At 40.6% G+C, this 10,546-nt stretch overlaps 2 protein-coding genes across 2 annotated transcripts; one reads left to right on the top strand and one right to left on the bottom strand.

Moving 5' to 3' along the window:
- The first annotated feature begins 792 nt into the window (after positions 1 to 792).
- dnaja2b (DnaJ heat shock protein family (Hsp40) member A2b) lies at positions 793 to 7,798 on the top strand. The gene is made up of 9 exons (XM_085282054.1): positions 793 to 948; positions 1,840 to 1,899; positions 2,243 to 2,469; positions 2,553 to 2,633; positions 2,749 to 2,882; positions 2,995 to 3,191; positions 3,336 to 3,480; positions 5,564 to 5,691; positions 5,779 to 7,798. Exons 1-9 carry the CDS (start codon positions 871 to 873, stop codon positions 5,965 to 5,967), a joined length of 1,239 nt encoding a protein of 412 aa, XP_085138180.1. The 5' UTR covers positions 793 to 870; the 3' UTR covers positions 5,968 to 7,798.
- A 204-nt stretch (positions 7,799 to 8,002) lies between these two features.
- LOC146569613 (uncharacterized) lies at positions 8,003 to 10,226 on the bottom strand. Its single transcript, XM_085281370.1, has 8 exons — positions 10,074 to 10,226; positions 9,662 to 9,980; positions 9,178 to 9,575; positions 8,800 to 9,096; positions 8,542 to 8,718; positions 8,349 to 8,453; positions 8,164 to 8,255; positions 8,003 to 8,078 (listed from the first exon to the last, which is right to left on the bottom strand). The coding sequence occupies exons 1-8, from the start codon at positions 10,209 to 10,211 to the stop codon at positions 8,003 to 8,005; spliced, it is 1,602 nt and encodes a 533-aa protein (XP_085137496.1). The 5' UTR covers positions 10,212 to 10,226.
- Positions 10,227 to 10,546: the final 320 nt, after the last annotated feature.

The raw sequence follows: 10,546 nt of genomic DNA, 5'->3' as shown, positions 1-10,546 counted from the left end.
AATGAGATAAATATACAGAAGAAAGGAGAGGGATAGTCTGCATTGTGTCAAATGCAAGAGTACTTGGTCAGCATGTGTTATGGTTTCCTTCTTGTGTTGTGCAGGTAGTCATTCCTGTGCCAAAGCTCATGTTTTCGGTTCCTTTGTGCAGTATGCTCCATAAGTTCTTTTTGCTCGTGGTTTCTTGTATATATAGTCTGGACTTTCGTTGTTTGTTTACTGGCTTCTTTTTTAAAAGAAGAAGAAGAAAACGTTATCAGGCTTAGAGCCACTTGTAGTTATTAAGATTTAAGTCTAGTAAAAGCAGAAGAAAATGCATGAAAGGATGGAAAATCTTCACACTGACTGATATTTGATCAGTGATCTTGTTAAAATTACATTTATGTTGTGTCAGCCTAACAGCTATTAAGGATAGGCTCAGCTTAAATAAAGACTGCAAGGCTTAGAGCTGTTGAGCGTGGTGGTATTATGGTACACTCAAAGTTCTAAAAGAAAATAACCATAACATATAATAAGTCCGGAAAATGTATCTTCTGGGACATATTTTTAACCAGATTACCAATGTGGAAAGTGTGACTTTCATGCTTTAAACAATGTTTTGTAACAGATTAACACAGTCCCTAATGTATTTTTTTTTGTAAACACACACAAAATCGGTCATTAATTACACGTATATCATACAAATTAAACGAAAATGTATTTGTTTTGGAATAATAAGTATGTGCCATGTTTCAGCATCTTTTTGTCATGGGGTGTTTGTCTGTGCTGCTTCTGGCAAAAGTCCGGACAGTCCCAGCCGGTAGATCCGCGTATCGTCGCACAGCTGAACCTCCTCCGGAGAAGGTCTCTCTGTAGTTGCCGGTTAGCGTCATGTCGGGCGTTGTGGATACTAAATTGTACGACATCCTCGGAGTTTCGCCGTCTGCGTCTGAAAATGAACTTAAAAAGGTACGTAAATGCTACAGTGAAATGAATGTCTTGGAGTTCAAACAAAATTGAAAAAAGAGGAAGAGAGGTCACCAGAGCAAATGTGGCCTACAAACAAGCTAATGGATGTTTAGCTAGCTTAGCCAGTAAAATGAGCTGGATAACAGCGGGATACATCACCGGACTTTTAAACATAATTTAAGCGACACATTGGCATTAAATGATTGCTTATAAGTGTTTCTAAATACGTGATAAGGATGAAGTTAGTCTCTTTGAAAACAGAGATAACACTGGTAAACACGAGTGTGATAGCTTGCCGGCTACTAATGCTAAATTCCAGCAAATAGTCTCCACCAACTCAGTAACGAAACAACACTCGCTAAACGAGACACTTAGCTTAATAAACTGCCAACCCCAGTGTAATACTTGATCATGCTTATCAGTATTGATGTTAGGCAACGCTATAAACAACGTGTGTGATGGTCACAAGCTAACGTTCATGCCACCATTCGTGCAGCTACATTAGCCAACGTCCAGGCGTTATTCCCTTTAAAATCCATTCAAACATCAAGCAGATGCTAATGGCTCATATTTGACAACTGCTGCGTCCTCTGCAAAACCCGACATAACACAACTTATACAGCTTGTGTATTCATCTTATTTTTGTCTCGTAATAAAGACCTTGTATTTCCGTCTATCGGGATTCAAAATAACGCTGGCAAGTCAAAAGCTGACTATTTGGAAGCAGTGTTGTTGAGTTTCTGACATGTTACATGCAACCATGATCTTGACTATATCCTGTTGTTTTAGACAGCAAGCTAATTGAAGCGTCTTGCTACAGGCACATGAGCTTAGGTCTGTGACCCAGCTTTCTTCACGCTGATATTTTTTATTTTTTTTGGTTTATTACAGGCCTACCGCAAATTGGCCAAAGAGTACCACCCTGACAAGAACCCTGAAGCTGGAGACAAGGTATGATGCACCAAAACAGTAGTGTTAGCAACAGCACCAAAGGATACTCAGTTGATCAACAATTGGGCATGCAGAAATGATGTCGCCTCCATTTATAATGATCACATAGCCCAGTGCTTTGAGGATTACTCCTAGGCACAGATTAGAGTACAAAATGTGACACAGGCTTTCCACTAGAGAAGAATGCTTTTTAAAAATATATTTATTTCTCTATGACTCAAATCTTAAAGCCTCTTTTAAGTCCTTTGTGCTTTGTAAAAGGGAACTGTTGTTGAGGTGCACTGAATTTATTTTCTTCATGCACCAGTTCAACCTGTCTGATTGTGCTTTGTTCATTTTCCAGTTTAAAGAGATAAGTTTTGCATATGAGGTATTGACAAACCCAGAAAAAAAGGAGCTTTATGACCGCTATGGAGAGCAAGGCTTACGGGAGGGAGGAGGAGGAGGACCTGGCATGGAGGATATCTTCTCTCACATTTTTGGTGGAGGACTGTTTGGGTTCATGGGGGGACAAGGAAGAGGACGCAATGGAGGCAGGAGGAGAGGAGATGATATGGTACACCCGCTGAAGTGAGTGTTGTTGTTTGATGGATGCTTCAGTGGATGGTGCATATGTAATGCAGTATGTGTACTTACAAATCGTGTTGTTACAGGGTTTCTCTTGAAGACTTGTACAATGGTAAAACCACAAAACTGCAGCTCAGTAAGAATGTGCTGTGTAGTGCCTGTAATGGGTGAGTTTCCTTTTTGTTAAAATTATATTGATTTGTAGTTTTAAGGCTGTCTGATGAATGATTTGCAGTTGCTCTAAATGGATAATAATGCTGATACTTTACTGTTGGCTTTTAGTCAGGGTGGTAAGGCAGGAGCTGTGCAGAAGTGTGTAGCATGCAGAGGACGGGGCATGAGAATCATGATTAGACAGCTGGCCCCAGGAATGGTTCAGCAGATGCAGTCAGTCTGCACAGATTGCAATGGGGAGGGTAATGTATCCCCACACACCTGCAAACTGACATTAAAAACAAAGTTAATGTACAAACCGCAGCAAAACAGCTCTCTGAGGTCTTCTATTCTGTGTGTGTGGTTGTTGTCCAGGTGAAGTGATAAATGAAAAGGACCGCTGCAGAAAGTGTGAGGGTCATAAAGTCTGTAAGGAGACTAAGGTTCTTGAAGTTCACGTGGACAAAGGCATGAGACATGGACAGAAGATCACATTCACTGGAGAAGCTGACCAAGCACCAGGCATGGAACCAGGAGATATAGTTCTGGTGCTGCAAGAGAAAGAACATGAGGTACCCCAAAACAGACAGCTCCTATTGATTACAAAACTGTTTTTAATAATAGAATAACTTGGATAATGAATAAAGTCTACATTTATCCAAGCGATTTGATGTAATGAACCTAAGCAACAAATATGGGTTTTATATCTCAAATAGGATTTCCGCCGTGATGGCAGCGATCTTCACATGGTTCATCGTATCGGCCTGGTTGAGGCTCTGTGCGGCTTCCAGTTCACAGTCACACACCTCGACGGACGTCAGTTGCTTGTTAAATACCCACCTGGAAAGGTCATTGAGCCAGGTAAACATCTTCCCTTTACTTTAATTTATTTTTTCTGTTATGACATTCTTTCTTTTTTGGTTGGACAGAAGGAAATTTATTGGATGAATACTTATGTTTTACTGCAAGTGTTGGTGCCAGCATTTATTTTTAGGACAGCATAAAAGAGAGAATATAAACATCTAATGTGAACCAAATTGAAAACAAAATTAGATTGTTTTAACAAGTCACCTTGGTGTTGTAGAATTTTCTGGTAATTTCTCAAGGTTGTGCTATATAATTAACTGTCTTGTGAAAAAGCTGTCATTGTTTCAAGTTGTTGAGAATACATATACTTTTTTGGGACATTTCAAACTTAACAATGTAAAATCTAACACTAGTTTTCTAAATAAACATGTAACTATAAAACTGCATTTGAGTTAAAACTGTGGCATTAGCATGTATGATAAGCACAGACACATGTATAATCTAAGTCTTAAAATATCGTTTGCATGACAATTTTGACAACTTGCACCATAGTTTATATTATATTATATTATAAATTCCAGGTTCAGAATAAATATGGAAACCACAGGCTGTATATAAAAGATAGATGTAGCTTCCATGTCAGAAAAGTCGAAATGCTGATGTATAGTATAACTAATTTTGTCTAATGGGCAGCAGGGGGCGACGTCACTTGTTCCCAAAAAGAAGCCTGTTTATATTAGGAAATCAACCAATTAGCGAAGTTGAGCTATGAAATTTGTGATAAAGTTGTTTTGTTTTGGGTTTTCTTTTGGTGTCTCTAGTTTCAAATCTTACTTTTAACCATTCATTATTTTTAAAAAATTTTAAATGTGAAAATATTAGACCCTATCAGTAGGGGTGCAACGATACTCGTATCGATATTGAACTGTTCGATACAGTGCTTTCCGTTTGGTACGCATATGTATCGAACAATGCAAAATTTTTAATTTATTTGATCAACTTTTCTTCTGACGATGCTGTCTGTGTTGACAGCTCAGTGGATCTGCGTTCGACTACTCCGCCTAGGCTGCACTGTCGAGCGCAGATCCACTGAGTGCAGCGCAAGCTAGCAAGACAGAAGCTAAGCTCGTTACAACATGGCAAATTGAACCTCCCCCACCCTCATTCAGATCTGGCCTTTGGAACTATTTTGGTCTTCATGTGAAGTATGACCCTGAAGGCAAGCGCGTCATGGACAAAAGTAAAACAGTATGTCGGATGTGCCACGCAATGCTCAATTACATGGGTGGGAACTACTGCGTTAGCGCAGTTTGCTCATTAACGGAGATTTGCCGTGTTGTGGCGTTAACGTCATTTCAGATTAACGCTGACAGCACTAGTGGGAACAAAATGAATATGACTGCACATTTACGCCGACATCACCATAGTGCAAAGACAAGTGGAAGCAGACAAAAACAACAAGCACACATGCTACAAACTTTACCCGAGTCATTTAGACAGCCGTTAGCACGTGATTCTCCTTATGGGGACCTGATATGTTTAATATGCTGCTGAGAATATAGCCCAGAAGAAGCGTATAGTATAGCTTTTATTTTGGAAAGAGCCATTTCTCTGTAATAAACTCTCTTTTCCAAAGATGAGTGATTTCTCGATCAGATTTATTATTTTATCCCTTTGTTGTTTCAGCAACATTAAATTAAAAAACTGTACGTTTGAGTTCAAATATATATTTATAATTTTAATAAATGACAAATTAAAAAAGCATGAACATTTTTTTGTATCGAAAAAATATCGAACCGTGACACCAAAGTATCGAACCGAACCGTGAATTTTGTGTATCGTTGCACCCCTACCTATCAGATTTGAAAGGACCATAAATCACAGTATGGTTTAGGGCAAGCCTACCTTGTGGTTCCCTATAGTTTACTGTGTCCCCTGGTTTCACTGTCGGATCAATACCTCACTAACACAGCAACTGTGATAATGCTCAGTGCGAGAGATGATGTCAGTGGATGATATCACTGTGGCTAGATCCATCTTATATTTAGACTCTGTTGGAGAGCACATAGACCTCGCACTCTAGTGTACAATTGTTGTTGAATCTGTGTGCCGTTTCTCCTTTGTGTGTTTGTGGCAGGCTGCATTCGAGTGGTGAAAGGAGAGGGGATGCCTCAGTACAGAAATCCATTTGAGAAGGGAGATCTTTACATTAAGTTTGAGGTCCAGTTCCCTGAAAACAATTGGATTAACCCTGAAAAGCTGAATGTGAGTTGCAATAGAGAAAACAAAAATCACAACTCGCAAAATGTTAGAGTGAATACAATGTCGTGATGGATGTTTGTCTTCTTTCAGGAACTCGAGTGCTTGCTGCCTGCCCGTGCGGAGACTCCCGTTATTGCAGCAGATGCCGAGGAAGTTGACCTAACAGATTTTGACAGAAGTCAAGGTTCAGGAAGCGGAGCCAGGAGAGAGGCCTACAATGATAGTTCTGATGAGGAAGGCGGTCATCATGGCCCAGGAGTGCAGTGCGCACACCAATAGAAAGACTACAGACTTGCACACACATAGAAGCATAAAAACACAAAAGTCCCATTGCTAACACCATTCAAGATTTGCGACTCATACATTTTCCTCCTCTCAAGACTCACATGAAAAAGAGAATATATATATATATAATTTCTTTTTTGTTTTTTGTTTTTTAGTCTCACACAAAATTCCCCCCCCTTCGTTCAGCTCCATGGTGCCCATAAGACAGTGATCCTGGATGTGTTATGATCATTTTATGTTTATGAACAGTAGTGCTCTTCAAAGCCAGCAGCAGGAAGGTGGCCCCATTTTCAGAGGTTTATTGAATTAACATGATTTAGATCCCTTTGTTTTCATCCTAAATGTTTAGACTCGTCTTTCCTATAATGAAAGGTAATGTATAAAATTCAATTTTTGTTGACTGTCTTGTAAAAAATATAGTTTAAAATCTTTTACACACAAGCGCATGCTGCCGTTTGCTAAAGAGCTTGCCCGTGTAAAACTAGGGTCCAGACATTACATAAACATCTGGCACCACAGGTGTTTCGATTTCAGTGTGTCACCACTATTAAAGTGCCCTGCTCCCATCAGCGCTAACCTGATTATACGTGTCATATTTTGAAAATGGGATTTGCTGGTTCTGTTCAGTTTCTAGCTGCCACACACACATATTAAAGGCCTGACTAAAGTTACCTGCCTGCCAGGCACATTTGTTTTTTGTTTTGTTTTTTTCTCATATGTAAGCTGTTTTTGTCTATGTAGGTGTGAATGATAAGCCCCTTTTCAGACATTCAGACAGAGATAACATTCATTAATCTTTAAAGTGAGAAAATTATGCTGTGCAGATGTATAGCACTTTAGTTAAGGTTCGAATGTTTAGTTCTCTCCAATAGTGTAAAAAGGGGCAGGTTCTGTATTTGTACTGCATGGTGCTCCTTGGAGAGCTGTACCCTTCCCCTAACACATCCACCCAGGGACAAACATTTCTCTTCTGGATCAGGAAAAAAGCATCATATACAACTCTTCAAATTATAGTCGTTACTGATTCAAGACACATGCACATTCACAGTCTTGCCATTATTGAAGAGAGACGATCAATGTTCAGACATGAAGCCGACAAGTTCAGTTGATTAATGGAAACAATTGCATGTCTGAAGCGGGGGGTTAGTGTGTTTGAGACCTCTGAACTTGAAGTTTTGTGTTCATTTGAGTGGAGGTCAAACTTGTATACTACTTGTATGTGTGTTATGCAGTGGCTCAGTGTGTGGGAGCTGCTGTGGAATGTTCCGGCTTATTAGGGTGGTAGGTATTCCTGCTTTATATTGGACTGCAGTGCGAGTGGATATTATATAAAGTTAGGGAAGGAGAAAAAATGTTTATTTGCTGAGAATCTTCCCCACATGGACAGTTTTATTCTCACCAGGACTGAGAAGTTCTCCTGGCTTGCAGGAAAACCACTGAGCCTGCACCAAACCCTCTATGTTATACATATCTCCCTATTCTTGTTAGCCAAACCTTTGTCCCTCAACATGTTATAAGAGTCCCACCCCCATATACCTGTAAATAAATACAGTCCTACTCCACAGGTGCATTCAGAGTCAACAGCAGTGTCTTTCTTTAGCCACAACTTTTTTTCTTACATAATGGTAATAAATGTTATGTTCAGATGAAGAGAAGTTAATGGAGCCACTGTAGACTGTTATCACGCACCTCTGTGACTCATTGTGTATTTAATTTAGCCCACGGGATAGTCTGTACACAAGGGTCATTGGTAAATTACATTATTGTTGATGCTTATGGTTGTCGAGATTATGATTAAACTGTACAATAAATGACTGCAAGTTCATTGAGCTGTTCTGTTTTCATATGTACAACCTGTACTGGTTTCTGAGCATTCTGTATAAGTTTTGTTACAACCCCGAACAAAAGGAAATACTGCTGATAGAAAATCTGCACCATTAAACCTAAACACATTAGACAATTGGTGCCTCAATATATTCAAAATAAGAAAAGCGTACATTTGTTGGTATTTTTGTGACTGTGTTGTGACTCAGTCTTCTGCATCCTCCGTGTCTCTGCTCTGGAGGGCAACTGGACCCAGGAGTTCTTTAAACCCTGTGGTATTTCTAAAGGATTAAAAAATAGTGTTGAAATAAATGCAGTCAATATTAATTTGGTGTTGACTGGCAGATTCAAGAGGGTGTCATTTACCTATCTCTTTTAGACTGCATGACATAAGAGCGCTCTCTTCTGAGTTGCTCCAGACGCTCTTTCACAACAGTCTTCTGCTTGTTCTTATCTTCCTAAAAAGTAGACAATATGATGATAAGATAGCATGCTAATTCATTGTTTTTGAGGGGTTTTTTTAAGTATACAGTTCCTCAATATGTAGTTACCAGTGGTAGATCTTGAGTAAGGTGCTTTATCCTGTCTGTGTGTTTCAGGCCAAGCAGGTCTTCCTCTGCCTTTCTGTTCTGGATGATTGACAGGCGCTCCTGAACCTGAAAGACATGCTAACAATGTAACATCAATTCTGCTTTCATTTCTGAGTCATGAGCATGCAGTGTCCCTCTCTACACCTTGTCTCACCCTGAGCAGTTGCCTCTCTCTGTCTCTCTGTTGCCTTTGTTCAACTTTTCTTTGCATGTCCACTAGGTTGCGCATTGTCCTCTCTCTCTCCATTGCAGACACCGGTTCGCTCACTCGTTCTCTCTCCATCAGAGAAGCTTCCTTCTTTGCCTTACACTCTGACAGGCTATAGTCTACCTGGAACATGGTGGGAAAATAGCTGGTTGTATGTTTTAAATGAGAACCGATCTAACCAGAATATGTCAAGACTACTCTTACTGTTTCTTCTGGACAGTATTTCTGCTCCTTATAGCAATCAAGTTCAGGGTCTGTCATGTCCCACTGCTTGGACTCTGTTTCCACCTCAGTCACAACCCTGTCAGCATTAGTTATGTCCTTGCATGTCCCATAGCAGAAGTCGTCTGCATGTGGGTTAGCTTCAGAGGAATCAGCCATAGGGTGTGGCTGTGCGGCTTCCTTGCTCTCTGCCACCAAAGCATGTGTTTGTAAGCCACATTCAAATACAGCTTCTCCTTCATTTGGTTGATCGGCTGTTTGTCTGTTACTGAAGGCCAGCTAATAAGAATTCAGAAAGTGAACACATGAGTTCAGTGACAGTCACAGTGAATTACGTTCTGCTACACTCTTATGAAGTACCTCTTCTACTGTGCTGCACTGCTGGTTTGCAGACTGTGTGTCACAGTGATCTGGAGTACCAGACTTCAACCCAGTAGGTTTCAGCTCTTCTCCACCTCTCTCTTGATCTGACACATCACATTGTGTAGGCCGTGCTTGCGTCTTCAGACTTCTTGCACCATCCTGAATCTGTCCTGTACACCCATCTGCAGGCTCTGCTGCGCTGTCTATGTCATCCTCTGGTGGTTTGCTCCAGGCGAGGGTGATTAAAGAGCCCTGTTTCTCACAGCTCTGGGGGCTCTTTAATTCACTGCCCTCTGCTTCCTCTTTGGCTCCTCCATCTGCAGCAAGACCCTCACGAGCATCTGACACACACAGGATCTCCAAGTAGGGCAGGTCCTCCATGACTGCTCCACAACCTGTTGGAGTTCAAAGCATATTATTCCCACAGTTTTAGGAAAATGTTATTTTATTAGGATAATTAGTTATTAAATGTTTTTAATACCTGAACAGAAATCGTGTTTGTAAGTCCCATCCGCATTTTGGACTTCATTCACTACACCGTTGCTGCTTTTGCTTGAATCAACCGTCTCAGCTTCAGCTGATCCCCCACTCATGTTTTGGACTTCTGCCTGTCCAGTGTAAGAGGACTGAACTATGATTTGCTTGCTGCTGCTGGTTTCAGTAAAGTTTGGATAAGGATTTAACACAGAGCCTGAACTAAGGGGAGCATCTGAGATCAGGAGGTGGAGCAGGTTGCTAAAGCACTGAGCTTGAAATTCAGATTTATATTTATCCTGCAAAGCCTGGAGAAGCTGTGCATTCTAAACAAAGAGACAAGATGCACCACTATTAACATTACAGCCTTTTGTAGGTTTTCTTGCTTTGACTTGTATGTTGTGATTGACTCGACTCACCCCATCCATCATCGCTTGCAGTAAAGCAGAAGCTTGGACTTCCTGAAGTTCTGTTAGATGGGTTAGAAGAAGCAGGGCACAGTCTTCCAGGAGAAGTTGGGACCATTCTCTGTAGGCCTGCACTTTGAGCTGGGCCATCGGTTGTGGTTCAGGGTTAGTTTGCTGTAGAGGGCTCTGAGTACCACTGTGTGCCTGCAACCAAGCATGAATTTGATGCAGCCTTTTAATACAGCCATTCCTCAAAGGAACTTGATGATGATTGTCTGTCGAGGAAACAGGAAAGAAGATAATGAAGTGGAGAAATGATGGAAATCAAAAAGAAGTAAATTCTAAATAAATTCTGCTGGGAAAAATAAAACTATTTATTACCATATTTTGGAGGCACTGTGAATGCTGGTGCCTGCACATCCTTTATGGAGATTCCATGTATTAATGTGATAAGTTGCTTCCTCTCCTCCTCTTGAGTCAGCACC

This window comes from Mchenga conophoros, linkage group LG7, assembly GCF_057382185.1.
Source record: "Mchenga conophoros isolate Kocher_MC1m ecotype Shallow Benthic linkage group LG7, M_conophoros_male_GT1.1, whole genome shotgun sequence".
Lineage (NCBI taxonomy): Eukaryota > Metazoa > Chordata > Actinopteri > Cichliformes > Cichlidae > Mchenga > Mchenga conophoros.
The sequence above is the reverse complement of the archived record's forward strand: the minus strand, read 5'-3'. Positions and strand labels throughout refer to the sequence as shown.

Excerpts from the sequence above, each read along its gene's own strand:
- dnaja2b (XM_085282054.1), top strand. The coding sequence starts at position 871 with ATGTCGGGCGTTGTGGATACTAAATTGTACGACATCCTCGGAGTTTCG. Across the intron at positions 949-1,839 it reads CTGAAAATGAACTTAAAAAG|GCCTACCGCAAATTGGCCAA; the intron begins GTACGTAAATGC and ends GGTTTATTACAG. Across the intron at positions 3,192-3,335 it reads TGCAAGAGAAAGAACATGAG|GATTTCCGCCGTGATGGCAG; the intron begins GTACCCCAAAAC and ends TATCTCAAATAG.
- LOC146569613 (XM_085281370.1), bottom strand. The coding sequence starts at position 10,211 with ATGGCCCAGCTCAAAGTGCAGGCCTACAGAGAATGGTCCCAACTTCTC. Across the intron at positions 9,097-9,177 it reads AGTGCAGCACAGTAGAAGAG|CTGGCCTTCAGTAACAGACA; the intron begins GTACTTCATAAG and ends AATTCTTATTAG. Across the intron at positions 8,256-8,348 it reads TTACTCAAGATCTACCACTG|GAAGATAAGAACAAGCAGAA; the intron begins GTAACTACATAT and ends TCTACTTTTTAG.